A 23,594-nucleotide genomic window follows, 5' to 3' on the forward strand; every position below is an offset into this window, starting at 1 on the left:
TGGGACAATTAATTACAGATTCTGTTTTCAATAACAGATTCCAATTTTTTTTTTTAAATCTTAATATGTAGTTGTAGGATTGTTTATTTTTCATTATAATTTTCTTATCAGATTACCGTAAAGAATATATTTTCGCCAACGTATAAATACACATTTGGAGTGTTCTATAGATTTTAATTTTACTGACAGTTTAAAATTAAATGCTTATTATCTTTAGTACCAGCAATGGAAAGTCAAGTTTTAAACAAAGAACTAAAATATAAACAATTCAAGGTATTTTCTTTAGCATCGGAAAATAGATACTATTTTTTCTGATTCAGAAACGGATTCCAATTTATCATCTTAGCACTACTTCATTTTGTTTAAGATGAATCTCAATCATTTAATACAAGAATTTGCTTAAAGTTTTACATTGGTATACATTTTTGACAAAATGTTCTGACGACCCGAGTTTTTTTTTTTTTTGTTTACTGCCTGAATTTGTTCAAGCAGGTTTTATTTTTAATCTCCTAGAAACACCTGTTAGCTTTACTGTGCTTCCAAATTAATAAATCACAGTATGACAACTTTGATCTGTACAATTTATATCCCGATTAGAAATTTTGAAATAACTAATATTGAGCTTAATTTTACTTTGGAATTTTATTCCCATAAAATCAATCTGAACCACATACATATAAAAATTCAAATAAATGAGCAAAAATTAACTAAAATCTAGATTCTAACAAATCAAGATAATCAGGTAAACAATAGCATTCATACCGATTTTGCATATATAAGCAATAAATATTGTGCGATGCTATCAACGTTGCCACACCCTCAAGTAGTGGGAAGTAGAAAAAAAAAAAAGAGGAAAGGTGTATAAAGAGGAAATAAGTCTATCAGTATAAAAAGGCATAGGAAGTTGTTTACCAGGATAGACAAAAGAAAGCTGAGATAGGGCTGTGAATCAGAATATAGTGTTGAATGGGAAGAAAAGGACCGGATATATTTTAGAGTTAGTTTTGTAAGTTTCGGTGGGTTTTTATGGCAATTAGGTTTTTGATATTTAGGAAAGTTGCGACAGTCAGTGGTTGTTCACAACATTTTACAAGATTGTGGCTTGGACCTGGTTGGAAGAGTTGTCGGAGATTTAGTTGACAGCAATTGACAACCTTTGCCTCGACAGAAAAACTATGGGAGTAAGCAATTAGAGTCTAGTTTCTCACGATATCATTTTGAGGGTGCTGGCAATGGTCCTGTTATCATAACTGATCGGTAGAGAGCATGAGTTGTGCAGCAGCGCATCTCAGATCTCGCTCATTGAACATTATGTCACTTTCAGACATGATAGAAGGCTCTCATTGCTCTTGGCATTTGTACACAACTGGCCGACTAGTAGATGGTCTGTAAAAAAAGAAAACTGATTTTCATCAAACGGAAATGGAATCGGGTCTTTTCTAGGACGACAATTTTATCGTTCCACCCTGTAATATCAAAAATAATTAAAGAGGATCTATTACCTGATGGTTCCGTTTTCACTGTTGTTGTTGTTGTTGTTGTCGGTAGTGGTGTAGCTGAAAGAAAATTAAAAAATAATTTCATGGAATTAAAAGAAAGTTTAAATTAAAAAATTTTATTAACTTTGACAGCAAAATTTCTGGCCGAAAACGGATCACATAGATTTTCCCAAATCTCAGTAGCCTGAATATCAAATTTTGAGTCTGTAGACTGAAAATTAACAGGTTATTGCGAAGGAAAATGTACACGAACAGACAGGCAGACACACAGACACGTTCACTTTTATAGATATACTAGCATTTCAGCCCGGCGTTGCCCGGGTGTTTGGATGTGTATGTTGATAAAAAAAAAAAAAAAAAAAAGTGGTAGTAGGAAGGCAGGCTCGAACCCGTACCGCAAAGGAGGAAAAGAACGGGGTAAAACCTAACGTTTATGCTGTTACGACCACCGCTAAACCGGAAGCGACATTTTTTAAAATTAAGGCTAGACAATCTAAAGGAGAGGATAAGATTAAAAAATATCGGCGAAAAAAGTGACCCCCCCCTGTAGAAAAGTGCCTAGTTGAAGGGGAAGATATTAATGTTTTTAGCCAAATTTTCCGATATTTGTCGTATGAAAAGTCGAACTTTAAAACGATAATGATCTTTGTAAAATCCGTCGCCTCTATTAAAAGTTTAAGGCAGACATGCAAACAGACATACACACATTTATATATTGTAAATATATATATTATATATATTGGTAACCAAAAATTTTCGACCCAAACTGATGAAAAAGCTTGCCCTATCTCTGAAAACCCTTTATGTAAAATTTCAAATATTTAGACCAGAAATTGTCTGAGTAATTTGGAAGAGACCGCAGAGGTCAATTTAAAAAAAAAACTTTGACCCCTATTATGCGCCCTTAAAATTTATTGTTTTGGGCTCAAATCAAGTTATTAAGTTAGATCCATGTCCAAGGAACCTATATCTAAAATTTCAAGTGCGTAGACCCAAAATTGTCGGAGGAGTTTGGTAGAGTTCTCAAAGGTCAAATCGTTGAACTTTGACCCCTTAACAGCCAAATTTCTGGTCAAAAACCGATCACATCGATTTTCCCAAATCTCAGTACCCTGTATATCAAATTTCGAGTCTGTAGACTAAAAATTGACAGAGTTATTGCGTAGGGAAATGTACAGACACACAGACACGTTCACTTTTATAGATATACTTTCGCCATGATTAACGTTTGTGCAAATTAAAAAAAAAAAATCTAAGGCATTATTGAGAAAAGTACTAACAAACAGACCAATGGGAGTAAATTACTAGGTCCAATCCCTCCTTTGTCGGGGGAGCAAAATGTGAAGCAAGGTGTTATAAACGTTATAATCAGGCTATTTATTTTTTTCTAGGGAATAAACGCTTATCATGGCCCAAGGGCAACTCGAGCATAAATTATTTAAGTTGAGAATTTCATTCTAATACATTCGATTTAAATTATGGGATTAAAGATATCGATTTTAGACTTACCACAAAATCTTTCCACAATAGATTTTTTTTTTAAATAGTAAATTTGTTTCTGATAAAATCCAAGGATTTTCACCATTTACATCCAAACACTTAAAAAACTGAGCAACAATGTACAAAATTCTATTTTTTGTAAGTCAATTTTTTAATATTTTTTTTTAAGATTAAAAAAAGCTCTGAGATAGATAAAAATTTATTATTCGAACAGAAGTTTTGCATCACTTAAATCTACTTACAGATCAAAATCAATATATAATGATATTAAACTGTCTAGAATCCCTTTTTATCAAAATTTAGTGTACGATTTTTATGTTAAAAAATGTCTAAAAATTTAAGTCTTCGGTTTAAAGAATGTTAAGAAACTAAAATTCAGAAAATCTTATTTTATTGATGTCACATTCAATGCAAATCCGAAATATTTGAGTTTTCAGATGCGAGATTGTGTCGATATTATGCACCTAAAACATTTAAATATTCCCCAAAAATTTATACTATAGTAATATTTATTAATTCATGTCCAAGTCCTAGAATTAACTCGAAAGTATTTAAATTTTTATTCAAGACTTCTCTTCCCCCGTTTACATAAAATTGAACTAAATATAGTCCACATTTCTAACCTTTATCCCTAGTGGTAAAGTTTCAAAATTCCTAACAATGGGTTAGTTTTAGAGACTCCTGTATTTGGTTTGTAAAATGTGATATCCACCAGAAATGACATATCTAGACGAAAAATGATTGTGTATATTTAATATCTAATTGAAATGACTGGTTGCATAGATGTAATAACCAGCTGAAATAAAAGCCTCCTCATTTAAGATATTTATACTTACACAAGAAACCAGTCAGAAATTCAGCGGTCATAGCTTACAAGATTGTGGCGTCAAGCCAAAGAAATAAAAACGTTTTGAGATCACTGAATACATCCATGGAAGTTGCATCCCTCTGCCTGTTCTACAAGTATTATAATGGTGAATGCTCTGAAGAACTGCAAGCACTTGTGCCCCCACGACGTGAACACCCTCGACAGACCCGACAAGCTGCAAAATCCCACCCCCACACTGTAGAGATCCCTAGATGTAAAAGATCGTTCTACTCCAGTAGTTTCTTCCCCAGAACTGCTAGACTTTGGAATTCCATTCCAGGTCACTGCTTCCCCAACTGTACTGACATGCATAAGTTCAAGTGCAACGTGAACCAACATCTCGCTGCCCTAATCCCTACATAGTGCCCCAGTAGATGTTTCCCCTGATAGTAGCCCCCTACACCAAAGTGGCAATGTGCCTTGTTTGGGGTGAAAATGTAATAAAAAAATAAAAAAAAAAAAAATAAAAAAAAAATGGAAGTCTAAAAGGAAAGATAGTTTGAAAGAAACAGCATTAGGTTTATGGAATTATAGACGGTTGCATCTTAGCATAACTTGCACGGTCATCATTTAGATTGTTGGGAAATGGGGAAAGCGGAAGATTGTTTTCTAGATATTGATGTCATGAAGAATCAATGTTTAAGAATTATAGATTCATTAAATCAATTCGATCAGTGCATGGCTCAGGAAATTAGACTGAGAGTCAAGTCAAAACTGGCAGAGAAAATGAAAAATTTGGCTTAAAAAAGGTAGACATATCATGGCAACCATTGGACATTATTGACTAGGGCTCTTTAATTTCAACATTTCTTTCTACTTTCCCATAATTATCGATGGTATGGGTAGTGTAAGGGCTGTTATACTGGAATTAGCAAGGGAGGAAAAGTTCGTACATTTTTACTGATTTTATATATAAAAATCAGTGTGTGTGTGTGTACATATATATATGTATGACAAACTTTAAATTGATATTTTCTTTAATTGCAGATTTGGCAACTATCGGTTATTTTGAGGTCAGATTGGTTTCGCAATTCATCAAGAGACTGATATCCAGGCATCGTTCACAAGTGATACGATTAATTTACAAAGAGAAACATTTGATGAACGAATAATTTCATGAAATCGATCTGTCAACTGGCCACCTTCGTTCGTACAATTTAATTCTATTAGAATATTTTCATTGGGGAACATAAAGTCGCATGTCTAAGCTGATAAACCAAACAATAGACCACATGGAAGACAACATTCGTCACGTTATTTCTGAAATAACGGCATAATTTAATGTGTAAAGTTTATGAATTGGACCTATAGATTACATCATATACATGCAAACCATAGGACTATGTTTGAAACTATTTAAATTATAAATGCAAAAAGTAAATCTTGGAATAAACCATATATTTGTCCAATAAAAATATTCTGTGATATTTTTATTGAAAGTTGCCGCCTCAAAAAAAATTTTACGAGATGAGGTGTCTGCCTTATACTTAAGCATCTGTTCTGCATCCAATAAGAGCCTTACTAATTATAAAAAGAAATCCCCTGTATTTCAGGATTACAAACAAACAAAACTCCTTATATTTTGAATTTATTTGGAGAAGAAGACTGATAATTTGTATTATTCGGACTGATAATCTGATATTATTCGGACTGATAATTTGTATTATTCGGACTGATAATCTGATATTATTCGGACTGATAATCTGATATTATTCGGACTGATAATCTGATATTATTCGGACTGATAATTTGTATTATTCGGACTGATAATCTGATATTATTCGGACTGATAATCTGATATTATTCGGACTGATAATTTGTATTATTCGGACTGATAATCTGATATTATTCGGACTGATAATTTGTATTATTCGGACTGATAATCTGATATTATTCGGACTGATAATTTGTATTATTCGGACTGATAATCTGATATTATTCGGACTGATAATTTGTATTATTCGGACTGATAATCTGATATTATTCGGACTGATAATCTGATATTATTCGGACTGATAATCTGATATTATTCGGACTGATAATTTGTATTATTCGGACTGATAATCTGATATTATTCGGACTGATAATCTGATATTATTCGGACTGATAATTTGTATTATTCGGACTGATAATCTGATATTATTGCAACGTTTCTGTTGATGTAAGATCAGACTTTTTTGAAGTTTATCTTGTATTCTAGAATATGTGTATGGACTTCTAGACCGAACCCTTTAATCCATGATAGAAGTCATAACTAATTTTTAATATCACTATACTGTGGATTGAATTATCAACTACCTAAAAATTATTATTTAGAACTATCTGTTGGGCTGTGGCTCCTTATGGACAGTTCTAGTAGGAATTAAATTTTCTACATGGTTATGGCTGACAGAGTGAAAACAATCGCCATTCCAATTAAATAAAAGGTTCGGTTCAAACTTTCGAAGTTTGAAAGTTTAATTCTTAACTATATTAAGAGCATTAGTATCCTCGGTACTGAGGATTTACTCTTCAACCTCCAAAAGCCTGTCACTTAGAACTGATTGTCATTTAGCACTTTATCCATTGCACCACGGTTCCATGTAATTGAACAGAAAACATTGATTACAAAGTATTGATTAAAAAAAAAAAAAAATCAAAAGCTATAACAAAGAAATATATATAATTTTATATTTTGGTGGTCATATCAAGAATTAAGGAAGTTCCATTACCTGATGGTTCCATTGTCACTGTTGTTGTCGGTTTTGTTGTCGTTGTTACTTGTAATGGCGTCGCTGAAAGAAAATGAAAATATAATTTCATGGAATTAAATGTTTTAATTATACTGAAAAAATTGGTTAATTTTAGTGATGGGACAATTAATTACAGATTCTGTTTTCAATAACAGATTCCAATTTTTTTTTAAAAATCTTAATATGTAGTTGTAGGATTGTTTATTTTTCATTATAATTTTCTTATCAGATTACCGTAAAGAATATATTTTCGCCAACGTATAAATACACATTTGGAGTGTTCTATAGATTTTAATTTTACTGACAGTTTAAAATTAAATGCTTATTATCTTTAGTACCAGCAATGGAAAGTCAAGTTTTAAACAAAGAACTAAAATATAAACAATTCAAGGTATTTTCTTTAGCATCGGAAAATAGATACTATTTTTTCTGATTCAGAAACGGATTCCAATTTATCATCTTAGCACTACTTCATTTTGTTTAAGATGAATCTCAATCATTTAATACAAGAATTTGCTTAAAGTTTTACATTGGTATACATTTTTGACAAAATGTTCTGACGACCCGAGTTTTTTTTTTTTTTGTTTACTGCCTGAATTTGTTCAAGCAGGTTTTATTTTTAATCTCCTAGAAACACCTGTTAGCTTTACTGTGCTTCCAAATTAATAAATCACAGTATGACAACTTTGATCTGTACAATTTATATCCCGATTAGAAATTTTGAAATAACTAATATTGAGCTTAATTTTACTTTGGAATTTTATTCCCATAAAATCAATCTGAACCACATACATATAAAAATTCAAATAAATGAGCAAAAATTAACTAAAATCTAGATTCTAACAAATCAAGATAATCAGGTAAACAATAGCATTCATACCGATTTTGCATATATAAGCAATAAATATTGTGCGATGCTATCAACGTTGCCACACCCTCAAGTAGTGGGAAGTAGAAAAAAAAAAAAAGAGGAAAGGTGTATAAAGAGGAAATAAGTCTATCAGTATAAAAAGGCATAGGAAGTTGTTTACCAGGATAGACAAAAGAAAGCTGAGATAGGGCTGTGAATCAGAATATAGTGTTGAATGGGAAGAAAAGGACCGGATATATTTTAGAGTTAGTTTTGTAAGTTTCGGTGGGTTTTTATGGCAATTAGGTTTTTGATATTTAGGAAAGTTGCGACAGTCAGTGGTTGTTCACAACATTTTACAAGATTGTGGCTTGGACCTGGTTGGAAGAGTTGTCGGAGATTTAGTTGACAGCAATTGACAACCTTTGCCTCGACAGAAAAACTATGGGAGTAAGCAATTAGAGTCTAGTTTCTCACGATATCATTTTGAGGGTGCTGGCAATGGTCCTGTTATCATAACTGATCGGTAGAGAGCATGAGTTGTGCAGCAGCGCATCTCAGATCTCGCTCATTGAACATTATGTCACTTTCAGACATGATAGAAGGCTCTCATTGCTCTTGGCATTTGTACACAACTGGCCGACTAGTAGATGGTCTGTAAAAAAAGAAAACTAATTTTCATCAAACGGAAATGGAATCGGGTCTTTTCTAGGACGACAATTTTATCGTTCCACCCTGTAATATCAAAAATAATTAAAGAGGATCTATTACCTGATGGTTCCGTTTTCACTGTTGTTGTTGTTGTTGTTGTTGTTGTCGGTAGTGGTGTAGCTGAAAGAAAATTAAAAAATAATTTCATGGAATTAAAAGAAAGTTTAGATTAAAAAATTAAAAAAAATTATATATTTGCAGTATGACAACTTTTATTTGTACAATTTGTAGCCCTACTAGAAATTTGAAATAACGATTTCAAGGTACTAATATTGAGCTTAATTTTACTCTGGAATTTGATTTGAATCAATCTGAACCATATACATAAAAATATAAATTAACAAAATAGAAATCAAGATAATGATTTTTGCACACACACATATATATATATATATATATATATATATATATAAAAGCATAAAATTAGTCTGATTTTTATCAACGTTGCTCCTGCCCTCAAGTGTTGGGAACTAGAAATAGGAAAGGAGTATTACAAAAAGGAAATGGGTTTATCAGTACAACAAAGACATATGAAGTTATTCATTGGATTCGACAAAAAGTTGAGGTAGGGTTGTGGATCAAGGTATGGCGTTGAATGGGAACAATAGGGCGGGATACATTTTTATAGTTAGTTTGGGGAGTGTTCGTGGAGTTTTGTGGCAATGAGTTTTATGACAGGGAAGTTGCAACAGTCAATGATTGTTCACAACGTTTATACAACAGAATGAGGAACAGTTGCGAGTTAGACACTTGGTGAAGGAGAACCTCAAGGAAGGAGTAAACTTGCTTTTAATTTTTTTTCTTTTTGGTGGTGGTGATAGAGTGTTTCTAAAAGATTACCGCTTACCATTTACGTTAATTTTGTTTTTATATAGTGTAGGTTGGACAAAATGGCGTTTGTTGGATATCAGTAAACAAAGTCATAAGTCAACTATTTAAATTTTTATTTACAAATTTTTTCACCCCAAACAAGGCAAAATGCCACATTGATGTAGGGGGCTACTATCTGGTAGATCATTTTCAGAGGTACTATGTAGGGAGTTGAGCAGTAACATGTTTGTTTACATTACGCTTGAACTTTTGCATGTCAGTAGAATTAGGGAAGCAGGAACCTGGAAGGGAATTCTAAAGTCTAGCAGTTCTAGGAAAGAAACTAGGAGAGTAGAAAATTTTACATTTGGGTATTTCTGTGTAGGGGTGGGATTTTGCTGCTTGTCGGATTTGTCTGGGATATTTACGCCGATGGGGCACAGGGGCTTGTAGTTCGGAGCACCTATCATTAAAATACTTATAAAATAGGCAGGGGGGATGCAACATCTTGTTGATGGGACAGTAGTTGAAGCCTAACTGAAATGCGGGACCTATTAAGTTGACTACTAATCAAATCTTTATGGTATTATGGCCTCGGAAAAGCAAACCAGATATCGTCCCCTAGAGCAGCCGCTCTTAGTATCAAGAGTTAAGATTGTTGTACTACCAATTGGAAAAAGCAACCAAACAATCTATCAAACCGCTTAAGAATTACACAATCCAGTCATGTGAAGCAAGCGTCCCCAAGTTGCTAAAATAAAAAAGATACTGCAACAATGTTCATTGTTTTAATGGAGAAACAAATTCAAGCACCATGTCTAAGCGTTCTATATGCTGACACCACTTCAGTAATTTACAAAGGAGTTCAGCTCTCGGAAGGTTGTCAACTTGGACTAAGGAAGCCTCCCTCGCTGTTAATGCATGCGTGTGTTCCCTCTAAAAAGAAAAGCTAGATAATCTATAATAAAAAATAAAAGTGTGTCATATAAAAACCGAGGAAGAACGACAGTGACAGAATATCTAAGTGCTCTCTTAAGGGTGTTATTATATGCAGAAACCCCTTAAAACTTTAAATATGTGTATCTAATTTTAATTTTCTAAAAAATTTCGGCCTTTTCCAACTATATTAGAGGGTGAAATGGAGATAAGGAAGCAGTAAAAATTTTTTTTAATAAATATGCTATCATAAGAATAGAGAAAAGGAGAGAGGGTTCTTCATTTCTGAGTAACATTAGGTGTTCCTACTAGTAGAGATATAACTGGCACCCATTTAAAATGCATATCTCTTCATAATAGTATGAAGAAGCACCCAGCATGATAATTGAGAATAAGAAAATTCTCATGTAAGTGAAGATAACTCTTCTTTTTACATAAAAATTAAAATAGTTATCTCCCTTATATATTTTAGCGATTCAGTTTTACTGAATAGAGCGGTTTTATTTTACAAGGGTTCATCTTACAATTCTAGATTTGTTTTTCAGATATCACTGAAGAACATGATTCTGCATATATTCTGTTATTAATACAGAATAATTAGGGTTTTATGTGGGTGAAGCAGTAGTATAGTTACACTTAAAAGGTTTAGCCCAAAATGCATGCATGCATACATACATACATACATACATACATACATACATACATGTGCATATGTGTGAGTTATCTATGGACACGTTTTGCTCTTACTGCAAAACATCGGCGTGGCTAAATATGTTGAAATTTGAAACCATGACCAGAGGATTGTAGTTGAAAGCTAAACTACGATAGTCTTACCTGAAATATAGAATATTTTTTTAATCGCTTATAAATGATTAGCTATTCGTTTATTTTGGAGAAAATAGCTACTGTATACCAGTCACCTTACGATGATGCTCTTCCTGAGTGCTTCAGAGAGAAAAAAAAAATTGATTCAGGGTACTGAAGATGAGAATTTGTTTATATGGTAAATTAGCTGAACTTTATAAAAATTCAGGTCTGATGACCTCGTTCGAGTATAAATTATAAAATGATAAATCCTGAAATAAATATACGAGGGTCGTTCGAAAATAAATCCTATTTTTTTTTTTTCGAACTAAGAAATTTGAAGAGCTACAAAGACAGGAATGGTACCATTAAACAAACGACTTTTTGTGCTTCAGAATTTATTTTCTACAGTCACCATTCTTTTGTCTGAAATTTAATGACACATCTCTGCTTCAGGTGCACATCTATGAAAGTGGTTGCTTTCTTATAGTCTTACACTGTCAATATCTACAACAGAGATGAAACTATCAGGTCATGAATGCATAAGATCAATCAACATTGGAATTTAATCATTTTGATCTATATCAAATATATATAAGGAAATATTTTTCCCCCGATTCTAATTCTTTTTAAATCTCTAAATATTTAACTATAGAGTTATTACCCTCACCCCTCCCAATTACCACATAAACATGTTGAATGTGCAGATATTTTCTCAAGCGTAAAAATACACTTGTGTGGGATGATTTATGGGGGTTACGTTTTACTAGTTGTTTAAAATCAATAAATATTTAGTTTTTTAACCAACAGTGGAAGCTCTTGTCTTTGATTTTGTTTAAAATCATTAAAAATATCATTTTTGGCATCGGAAAAATAAGCACAAATTTTTCTGATTCAGATTCTCCAAAAGTTCAGATTTTTCCGATGAATCGTCCCAACACACACACACACACACACACACACACACACACACACACACACACAAATTGATTAATTAAGTTCAGGTATAGTGTTAAAAAACAGAACCAATATTTTTTCGAAAGTGTTCAATATGTGTGTAGAGCTTCTTTTTTTTTTTTATAATTATAAGCATTGTAAAGAGTCTACACAGATCGATCAACATTTCAATATTTTCATGTTTCGTCAGGACCTTGCAATCTTTTTTTGAACTGCGGAGTTCAATTCGAATCATGACAATATGAAAATGTTGAACGATTTGTTGAGACTCCTTACAATGCTTATAATATATATGGGTGTGTGGGTGTGTGCGTGTTCTCACCTACTAAAACTTGGCATTTTGTACTTTTGTCCACACAGTTGATGACGTATATAGTGATGTTGTTCTCGGTTGATTAACTGTATCTAATCATGTCGGATATACACTCGAGAGTTAAAACCATGAAAAGAATATGCTGTCGTCATAGCACTAATAATCATACATCTTTAGCTGCTCGTTTTCTTTTCTCTGGTGATCTGCCCTTAAAGATTTATATTTGCAAAAAAAAGACCAAGTCAAAACAAATGGTCAGTAAATAGGATATTTATTTGACTTTATCTTTGCTCCAAATCACTGACCAGAGGGTTTGATGAGACAGATAAGATAATAATCACTGCTTAATCATATCTTAGCATTTTTTAAAATAACATTTACATGTGTAATGCTTCCAAGGTACTGCAGATTTCTTTCCTTCACTCTTTGAGCTATGCGATGTGATATTCGTTTCCATCAATTACCACAACCCTAGTAATTCTAACTTGGAGTCCGGTAAGTCGATTCAGACTGAATTTTAATTTCATGTTATTCTTTTATATTCTAGTCCAATGTTTAAACTTGTTTTCTTGGTCTATCTTTCTTGATTTGCCTCAGACTGAAAACGCGAAAATACGGATTTCGATTCCCAATCTATTTAGTCAACATCATACATTTTATTGTCTTATTTTGCTTGCTCTGGCGTTTTATGACAGGCTGCAATGTCAGTATCCAAGCTCCCAATCAAATTCCATTGTCTAAGATCCTTGTTAATGGTTTGCATTCAAGTTTTGTTTGGATAGTCCAACAACGAATCCAACTAATCGTGAGGAGCCCATCAAGATTCATTCACTGGATATATTTGCCGGGTAGTTTTTTTTTTTTTTTTTAATTCGTTTTCATAAGTTTAGTAGCTCCTATGATGAAATGATGGAGATTGAAGCTTGTAAATTTTCAGTTTAAAGTGTTGGAGATGTTTTACATGTCAGCCAACCGTTTTTTAGTAAGAAAAACAAAAAACTTGTTCATATTTGCAGATTTTATATGAAGCTAATTTGCATATGTAGAGAAGAAAAAATATTTCGAATCGGCTATCATAAGTAGGGCTATGACAAGAGAATATTCTTTTTATTGTTTTGACTCTTGAGTATATATCAGACACAGACAATTAATCAATTGAGAAGCACATCACTATATAAAAACATTAAAAAGATTAACTGATATATACTCGAGAATCAAAATAATGAAAAGAATATTCTCTTGTCATAGCCCTAATCATAAGGCAGATCCAATGGACTCTGCATGATTCGGTGAGCCAGTCTGAACTCTCCAAATGTTGTAGATCTGGCATTAGATATGACACATAGGCTCGGACACCGTAGTCAAACCCTGATCTGACAAGGAAGACAAAATGGGAGAAATATTTCATAGGGTATGAGTGCCAAAGATTTGAATTCTGATATTTTCTTTCCTGAAATCTATGAAAGAAAAAATTGCTTAGTAAGTATAGTTTTAGGCTTACCTTCAATTATGACTTTACTACTGGGAAAAAGGGTTTGAATGACGTTTTTGATGGTTGATAAAGGTATTTTTTCTTTTACTTCCTTAAAAAATGAAGTGAATGTAATCCAAAGACTTCCTTTCCTACAAGAAAAAAAAGAAATAATATTTATATTAATAATAAGAATAAGCTAACAAAGAAAAAATAAAATAAAAATTTTCAATAAGACACACCTATCAGGATAAATAAAGCTCTACCCCACCGAGAGAAGCAAACAGAATAATTTAAAAAAATAAAGAGTAAAGTTACATGGAAGTTTTATTACAATATAAAGTTAAAAAAGGGTTCTGATGAGAAGCATTTAGCTTCGAAATGTCATCGTCTAAAGAGATTATTCCTTTCTCGACCCTTATTGACTTGATATTGTAATAAAGTTCCTATGTAACTTTACTCTTTATCTCTAACTTTATAAACACACACGCGTGTGTGCGTGTGTATGTGTATATAAGACTCACTTAAATGTGTATTAATCGATTATAAATCTTGGAACACACAGTTGCTTGTTGAAAAGGAGTGTGACGCAAGTTTAATTTAGTTTTATACAAAGCGAGTCTAAAGAGGATGAAATTTTAACAATAGATATTAGATATCAATAAATATTCACCAAATGTCAGTTTCCTTGGAGTATGTTAAAGAGTGTCAGAACACAACCTCATTTAAAAATTCAAATATTTCAGATTTACATTTAATTGGTTTCATAGTCATTAGACAACAATACGGCATAATCACGTTGATCCACTGGTCATCGTTAGATCAGGGGAGTTAAGCAACTTAGAGCCTGGTCAGCATGAGACGGATTACCATTTGAGAATATCTGGCACTGCCTGTAAGAGAACGCCAACATTTCCCTGCAAGAATTACCTAACATCGTCATCTTCCCTCACGGGAATATACATGTGACTAGGGACCACTTTATTTCATACTCCATGAAACGTCCGAAGGAGGAAGCCAGTTCAACCCACCATCGATTCAGTTCAGACACCAATCAAAATTTCTTAAATTTCATTTTTGTTTTCTTCAATTTTAACTTTCAAGGCTTTATTTAAAATTTTTTAAAACATGTTCTAGAATAAAAATTATATAATGGATTTTGATCAAAATTGAATAAGCATTTTAGACATAAGGTTCAGTATCATTTTGATTTTAATATTCATAGGAGTTCAAATTTCATACAAAACTTTTGGGCCCTGTCGGTGGGGCATTAGAATACACCGACTGTCCCCCTGCAGAGGGTAAAAATCCCTCAATGGGGGTCCTGGATATGACCTTAAACTATATCCAGTGGTTAGGCCCCAGCTTGTGGGCTTTGGGAAGTGTGGAGCCACCCTTTAATTACCATTTCTCCCAGGTCCACTCTAACCCGGAGTGGTAGTACCTGTTAGGGTCCCAACTATGGGTTAAATAAAAACCGACGTGAAAACAACAAATATATTCTATTAAAAAAAATTTTCTTCAAAATCTTTGGATTCGGCATTAAATAACCCGAAAAGGGTTGATATGCCGTAAAACAAAAACAACCAACCAACAACCAACAAAACTTTTGCACAGAATTAATTTTACCCATCCTGGCAGAGGTATACTTTTAGTGATGTAACACTATTTTGTACATTTTTTTAGCATTCACAATGAAAAGTGATTTTATAATAACGAACAAAAAGCAAAACAAAAAAAACTTTAGTGGAGATGTTGAACTTTGAACAAATTTTCTTGATTAGAAAAATTCTTGCAAATGAAAAAGAAATTAATCCAAACCTCAAGTTTAAAACTTCTGTTCTGTCATAAACATCAGAAAGCGAACTGTTTCTGTAACAACTGTTCATCTAAAAAAAGAAAAAAAAAATATACAAAAAGTTAAAAGTGGATCAAGTTATACTCAACTCTTTTTCTTGGATAACGAAAAAAAAAAAAAGTTTCTAACCTAATAGGCGTATTACTCTTCAGCTCTTGTCTCAGCTCTGCTTGTTTTACAAGTTACTTCAATGGAATGTACCCAGGTATAAAGTTGTGCTTTACCCTTCAACGACCAACTAGTGATCGGACGGTCCCAATATTTTTTCCGATATGATACAATTACCGATTCCATACTTTACTTGTTTTGATTCCGATACAATTATCGATTCTTTATAAATCTCTAAATATTTAACTATGAAATGATTATTTTGCATTGATTACAGTAAAAAAAAAAACATCTTAAATGTGCATACATTTTCTTTAACGTAAAATCACATTCGTGAGGGAGTGATTTATAGATTTTGGTTTTGCTGGAAGTTTAAACCAATAAATGTTCATTATTTTATTACAACAAGCATTGTAAGATTTTTTTTTTAAAAAAAGCAAAATCAAATAAAAAAAATAAATAATAAAAGGAATGATTTTAGCATCAGAAAATAGGCACAATTTTTTCTGATTCTGATACCTCAAAAAGTTCCGATTTTACCGATTCCAATTAATCGTCCCAACACTACGAGCAACAAAATCGTACCCTTTCACTGCAGAGCTTGACAGATTTAGTAGGCTTTCAGCTCCAATAACGCCATTCCTCAAACTGCTTGCCTTCAGAATTCTTCACTAGTTTCTAACAGTACTAAAGTGCAGAAATTTGGATATCATGTGAACACATTTTCCCGCACAACATCCACTTAGGATGCTTCCAATAAATCTCGTCCTCAATTTATAATAGCCCCTTACGTATTGGTAACAGCGTTTCATTTGTGGTAAATTGAAAAAGCTAATTTTTAAAAAATTTATCCCTTCCACTATCTTATTGCTAGGAATATTCGGCATCAGTATTTTTCTAAAAATACGTATTCCAGAAAAAAAAAAAAAATTGAAATTTTTTTTTTTTAGTTAATTATAATTAAAGAGAAGTATATATTATAATTTAAAGGATGTAAATGTTAAAGAACAGGCCACATTAATTTTCTTTACACAATTTTATTTATTTTATTTTTTTTACAAGATAGTCACCACTTATCAAGGCCTGGAAGCCACTCAGGGATAAAGGTTATTGCGTGTCCAGTATGTTAGTATTGGAAATTTGATAAAGTGTCTTAAGGCGGCAGTTCATCAGGAATTTGTTTATGTTGGACTTGAAGACATCCAAGTTGTAGTCAGGTGGGAAACAGGCAAACGAAACAGGCGTGCACTTCTAAGAAAGAAGCTTTGTTCATGGAATCTATGTCTTGGTTTTGGCACAGATAAAGAGTGGGGAAAATTTTTGACAGTGGTTTCAGCTATACGGGTGTTTATTGTGAAAGATTGGTGAGGGGGGACCAGAGATTGGAGCTCAGACAAGCGCCTGCTATGGCAGTAACGATAAATCAAAGACAGGCTCACAACGCCTCTCCTATTGAAATACATGTATTATCAGGACAAACGAATAAAAATATACATGGATAAAGTAAGATTAAACGTTTTGAAAGACATATCTGATATTATAGAGATACAAACATTGTAAGTAGAAAAAGTTAAACAATTTCGTTCAATAATAGTAATAGGACCATAGCTCTTTCTTTAAATAGGATATCAGCAGCATTTGGCTGTTTGTCCAATAACCACTTAAGTTATTAGACTTATATATTCAAAGGACATTGGAAGGGCGTTATAAGTTTCATGTGGTTGTAAAATCACAAGTGAGAAGTTGAACAGACTTATTACCCAGCAACTGTAGATGTTTTGGATGCTGCAAGTCTTCTGGTGGTAGAGAAGGGGAGGATTTGGTTACATGCTAATATCCATTTGGTGCTATGGTTAAAAAAATGTATTCTCATAGCTTCATATTTAGCTGACCTTTCACAACTAAATATATTCGTTTATTAGAGAAACCCATACGATTTTTGGAATATGACATCTTCGTTCTGTGACTGGTACTTACATCATAAAGATTTTTCTATACTGTTAAGCGTAATTCTTAATATTCAAATTTTATGTTGAAACTCGAAGTTATAAACATTCGAATTTCTTTAGACATTTCTTTATTATTCAATAGCCTTGGTTAAGAAAAAAGTATATTGTTTCATTAAACTTTTGCTTAAATAATTTGACTACTCGTTTTATAAAAAAAAAAATTAAAAAAGCATCTTTCATTCAGTAATAAATAAAGCTTTGGAAGGTTGGTGAAAAACAAAGAAAACAGTCGCCAAAAGATAAGCATTTTATTATTTCTAGGTGCCACTTGTACCCCCCCCCCCCCAAAAAAAACAAAAAAACTTGAACATGTGACCATTTCACGCGCAACATAAAGCCCTAAATATTTGTGTAGGGTTTAATAAAGAACCAAGCTGTGAGTTCGGGTGTTGTATTTATATAACAATATTGCTATCGGTTAAAGCTGGCAGACATGTTGCAAAGTTGTAGATCAGAAAGGCAGAGATGATGCAATCACGGAAACTATTTAGTATGAATAATCACCTAAATATTGAGGTAGTTCTAAGCGGGTATCGTATTTATCATTTTTCATGAAAAAGTTCCTAAAGAAGCACAAACCACTTCTTAACTGAATATTTGTACCTCAACTGATTTCGATATTAAAAGCATTCTTAACTGTCATGGCATCTACAGTGTAGTTAAAAGAAAAAAAAGAAAGAAAACATCCAAATAACTTTCTCCAAATGAAAACTTAATTTTTTACCGATCTGCATAATTTTAAAGTTCTGAAACTGTTTAAAAAATGTTCGAAATCAGATTTTACTCATGCCTATCTGTTTATCAAATAGTCCAACATGCCCACCATCAGTTTTAGTTTCTATATCTTAAACGTATATCTATATCTAGTTAAAAACTAAGAAATAAAAAATTTAAAAACAAATTACAAGTAATAGCTAACCAAACACATTAACATGTAATTCTTGACCGATCACTATTTTTAATTGGCTGAAACTACTTTAAAATGAGTTGCAGTATCTCAAGTTTGGTCGAATGTGTTGTCACTAATACCAAGTATAATACAGTGTTCAAGAGACGGAATCCCACCAGTACTAAGCAGACTTGATAAGCTTCTGGGATTGACCTTTACTCCTGACCTGAAATGGAACTCGTACATCAAGTCTATTGCCAAGGTCGCTGGAAAAATGGTAGAATCCTTCTACCGTTCTAGAAGATATCTCACTGCTAATGCAATTCTCTATCTATATAAAAGCCAAGTACGTTCAAGGATAGAGTACTGCTGCCACATCTGGGCAGGAGCTGCTAAAAACAGCTTATCCTGCCTTAACAGAGTACAAAATAGACTTTGTGGCTTAGTGAGGGGGGGGATGTCCTATTCTCTTCCCTGCAATCTCTCTCCCACAGAAGAGACGTTGCAAGTCTGTCTTTATTTTATCGTTACTTCCATGGCAGGTGCTCGTCTGAGCTCCAATTCCTGGTCCCCCCACCGATCTTTCACGATAAACACCTGTATAGCTGAAACCACTGTCAAAAATTTACCCCACTCTTTAACTGTGCCAAAACCAAAACGTAGATTCCATAAACAAAGCTTCTTTCTTAGAAGTGCACTTCCGTCTGCCTGTTTCCCCACTTGACTACAACTTAGATTTCTTCAAGTCCAACATAAACAAATTCCTGATGAACCGCCCCCCCTTAAGTAAGACACTTTATCAAATCTCCAATAATAACGATTACTACAACACTATCCCATTGATTACTGTACACACAATAACCCTCATCCTCGAGTGGCTTTCGGGCCTTGATAAGTGGTGACTTCCATGTAAAAAAAAAAAAAAAAAAAAAAATGGCGATTATATTGTTTTTACTTACTTTCTCTGTGAACTCTTGGACTCTTAATTTGTATTCTTGTGAGGAATGATTGCTGTAAGCATCGAGCCAAATCTCATCGAATTTCACAGTTCCTTCGATTTTTATCAATTTTTCTGAAAACAAAAAGAAATATTAGTCATTGGCAGTTCTCGTCAAGATTGATGGAATACCTTTGCCCATAAGAAACATCCTCATTCCTTTGTGGTGATCATCTTTCTGGAGTGAGCTAATGGGAACAATAAACATGAAAACGTGGATTTCTATCTTTAATGTCATATATGAAGAATCTGAAAATTGCTCAGTATCGACCATCGAAGATTCACAGAGGTGATTAGTGAATAAGTAAAAATGGGGAAAAGAAAAAAAAAGGGGTTGAAAAATACTGGAAAACTTAAACTGATATTTGTAACAGCAGAGATAAAAATTTCTCAAAGAAAGCACTAAGATATTACTTGTTTGTATAAATACACACTAATATATAGTAATTATCAATTCCTATACTGATGATTGCATAAGAATGAAACGTTAGTGTCTGTAGGTATAAAAATAATCTGTAATATTCTGCATGTTTCTTCATTGATACGCGTTATGGTTCGAAAAAAGCCAAATTTGCGAAATATGGCTCTTAATAGGCTAATCTGGCAACCCTAGACGAGAATATGAGTGACCTACTTTTGACATAGCGTCGTTTTCAAAATGTATAAGAAAGGAATTAATAATTTCAACGCACAGTGGTTCTTCAAAGAACGCCAGCAAAATGTTATGGAAAAGGGAAACATTCGAAAGGAACAGGGCGAAAATAAGAACATTGTCTGCCTAGACTGAAGGAGTAAATTAAAGTTTGTCTTTTATAATGTGATTTTAATATTGTATTGAATTATGTAGCACAATATTACTTTCTGAGTATTGGTACTTATCTCATTTGAGCAAGTTCTTTAAAATACAATGGACAAACTCATTTGTATCGTGGTATTGGGGTTTCTGTAAAATAAAGAAATTAAAATTTTTTTGCACTATCCAGAAAATATCAGCTTTATCAAAACATTAAATATATTTCTCATGCCATGGAATTTCCACGGGCCCTGGTTCTGTGTATATATATATATATATATATATATATATATATATATGCGCACATACACGCTCGATGTATCGCTTGGCAGGGTTTGCTACTTGAAACTCAAATTTTAAACATTTCAATTAAAAATTTTTCACAAACGCAAAATCTTTCCCATTAATTTGTATAGATAAACATCTTGATAATGTTGCTACATATTTAGCTTTTAAATAATACCCTAATGAAATCAAAAAGAAATCAGTTCCCCCGAGAAAAATACAGCACCATAAATGGGAGAGATAAGAGAGAACAACCAATCAGCCAGCCATCTGCTGCCTTCTCTCAATTTTGCCTGCCAGTAAAACATCTAGCGAGCAAGGTCAGGTTTAGTAAATCCATTTTTTTTTTTATCAAATCATTTAATTACTGTCAATATTGAAACTATTGCATATATACAGACTACCATACCCGTGAAATCATAATTTTCCAGTGCTTCAAATTGATTATATTAAACAAATAATAAAAATTAAAAAAAAACCCAAAAACTAAACAAATTAATAAAAACTTTGATTATTTAAAGCCTTTTGCCTTTATACATTTATGGCCAAAATACATGCTAAAATATACTTTAGTTTTGAGATTGAGTTATGTTTGAAAAAAGTTTTTGTTCTAATAAGTTGCATTTTTTAATCAACCCATTTCTTAGGTATGCATTTCTCGATGCTTCTCATCGTCTCAATTAAACCACTAATATTTCTGAGCATTTAGAGAAAGGTTGACTCTTCATTATAGTCATCTAATTTACATAAATTGTACACACCACGAACACGTAATATATGGCAAACTAATAAGTCTTTATAACAATGATTTAGTTATGCTAGAAAAATGACTTGAAGGATAAGTCACAATTAATGAATTTTAAAATGAAAAAATTATTTGAGTGATAATGACCAAACAGGTCACGACTAAATCAAGTCTAGTACGTACACACACACACACACACACACACACACACACACACACACACACACACACACACACACACACACACACACACACACACACACAATCTATGTAATGCTTTCATATTTTATCCATTTTAGCCAAGTAATTAAACGTGAAATTCAAACGAAAAATATTTTCCTTTGCAAAGAAAGTAAAAAAGTAAAAAAAAAACAGAATAAAAATAATTTAGGTTCAAGTTTGACATTTCAAATTCGGTTACTTTCATTGCTAGAAAAGAGGCGCCACATTTAACACAGCAATACGCCATATAAAATATATTTAACACAATGATACGATATATAAAATGCATTTAACACAGTAATACGATATATAAAATGCATTTAACACAGTAATACGATATATAAAATGCATTTAACAGCATTACACCATAGAAAATACATTTAACATAGAAATGCGCCACATAAAATAAATTTAACACAGCAATATAAAGTACATTTAACACAGCAAAACGCCATATAAAATACATTTAACATAATATTCTATATAAAGTTATGACATGAAATATAAGTAAAAAAATAAATGGTAATATGGCATGGCTAGATTCTTATTAAAAAATTCGTGTTTGTAAAAGCTCACGAATCTGAAATTGTAAAATCGATTATCGAAAGCCGGCGAGAAATGGAAATTCACAAACTGAAACTGAAAAAGTAAACACTTGAATGACACCTCATCTTTCAAGAGGATTTTTAAAATTTTTATTTATTTTTTTTACAAGTGAAGGTTGTTTATGATTGGGCGCGACAAACAGTCAAATTCTTTTTGTCAGTTGTCACTTTAAATATTGATATATAAATATATACAAAACCGTTTCGCAGTATAGCTGCACATTAGGATTAAACAGGTAAACACTTCAAAGCGGAATCAACCGTTTTGTTGATAGTCAGCTATTTTAAGCATTTAGTCGTCAAACACGAGCCAGCATAATTTTATTGTTCCTATAAACTGTCAAATACCGCAAAGTGCTTCATTCATTTTTACTAAGAGCTTTGAATTATCGTTAATGATTGTTTGTGATTTCGTTAACTACAATGCTCAACCCACAACGGTTCATATGTGTTTATAAGAATGGGAAAATTCCTTTTTGCTAGGAGTTGTAATTTTAAATATTGATTACATCTATACGAACAGCTACATATATTTAGAATACGTTTTTATTCAGACAGACATTTGACTACATATTTGCATACATTTTTTTGGCTAGATCTAAGTAGAGCTGAGGTCTTGTTAGAGCAAATATTGTTTTTATTTAGATGTTATAAAGTTTTCAATTGACATAATGTAAAATTAATGCAAGCAACAGTAAACGTAGTCGCTAGTTTTGTCTTCTCTGCACCAGCCTCTCAGATCAAAGGTTCTCAAGTCCTTCGCCACCCTTACTCAAGGAATGCCTCCATGCTGATCTATCTTCAGCTAGCTCCTCTCACACATTCACATCGATGCCAAGAGCGGTCAGATCCTGTTTGGCCACGTCTTTAAAGCGCAGCACTGGCGACCGTGGCTTCTTAATCCATTTGACAGTTCGCTATAGAGGATATCCTTAGGGGTACGGCCATCGGGCATTCTGCGCAGGTGTCCAAGCCAGCACGATCGTCGTATCTTGAGTGTTTGGAACATGGAGCAGCTGCCGGCACATCTTAGCACCTCTTCGTTGGTGATTCTATCCCACCAATTGATGCCCATGATATGTCGCAAGCATCGGAGATGGTAGACGTTCAGTCTTTTCTCATGACGAGCATACATGGTCCAAGTCTCTTCTCCATACAGTAGGGTACTCAGAACACAGCATTCGTAGATGTGGCATTTTGTACGAGAAGTGAGATTTTATTGAACCATGCTCTTTCACGTAGTCAGTTGAAAGTAGACACTGCTCTACCTATGTGCATTTGTAGCTCCTGTTCAATGGATACTCCCTTGTTGATGTTGAATCCAAGGTATGCAAAGTTCTTGACAGTCCCTAGTTCATGGCCATTGATGGTGATGCATCACCATGGTGCATTAAAACTGTCTTCTTCACACTGATTACCATTGCGAACTCTGCACAAGCAGTGCTCAATTTGTCAAGCAGCCGCTGGAGTCCACTTGCGGAGTGCGAGACCAATACAGCATCGTCTGCAAACAGCAGCTCAAGTATTAGGACTTTTTGAATCTTGGTTTTGGCGCATAGAGGAGCCAAGTTAAAAAGTTCTCCATCAAAGTGAGCATGAAGGAACACACTGTCTTCGTCCTCATGATTTCCA

The 23,594-nt window shown here is 33.1% G+C and overlaps 1 protein-coding gene across 6 annotated transcripts in view; it reads right to left on the reverse strand.

Annotated features, from left to right (window-relative positions):
• Positions 1-23,594, reverse strand: part of LOC145295925 (uncharacterized) — a 425,549-nt gene that overhangs the window by 112,714 nt on the left and 289,241 nt on the right. For 4 of the 6 annotated variants that reach the window (XM_080141748.1, XM_080141742.1, XM_080141746.1 and 1 more), the window contains exons 3-8: positions 19,275-19,387; positions 15,273-15,340; positions 13,482-13,603; positions 8,221-8,280; positions 6,579-6,641; positions 1,503-1,556 (exon numbers count right to left, since the gene is read on the reverse strand). In XM_080141748.1, coding sequence (XP_079997874.1) covers positions 1,503-1,556; positions 6,579-6,641; positions 8,221-8,280; positions 13,482-13,603; positions 15,273-15,340; positions 19,275-19,387 — 480 coding nt within the window. The remainder of the gene's footprint in view (positions 1-1,502; positions 1,557-6,578; positions 6,642-8,220; positions 8,281-13,481; positions 13,604-15,272; positions 15,341-19,274; positions 19,388-23,594) is intronic. The other 2 variants (XM_080141743.1, XM_080141744.1) reach the window with 2 other exon arrangements.

Source organism: Euprymna scolopes, chromosome 16 (assembly GCF_053919585.1).
Source record: "Euprymna scolopes isolate OS-2025 chromosome 16, ASM5391958v1, whole genome shotgun sequence".
Taxonomy (NCBI): Eukaryota; Metazoa; Mollusca; class Cephalopoda; order Sepiida; family Sepiolidae; genus Euprymna; species Euprymna scolopes.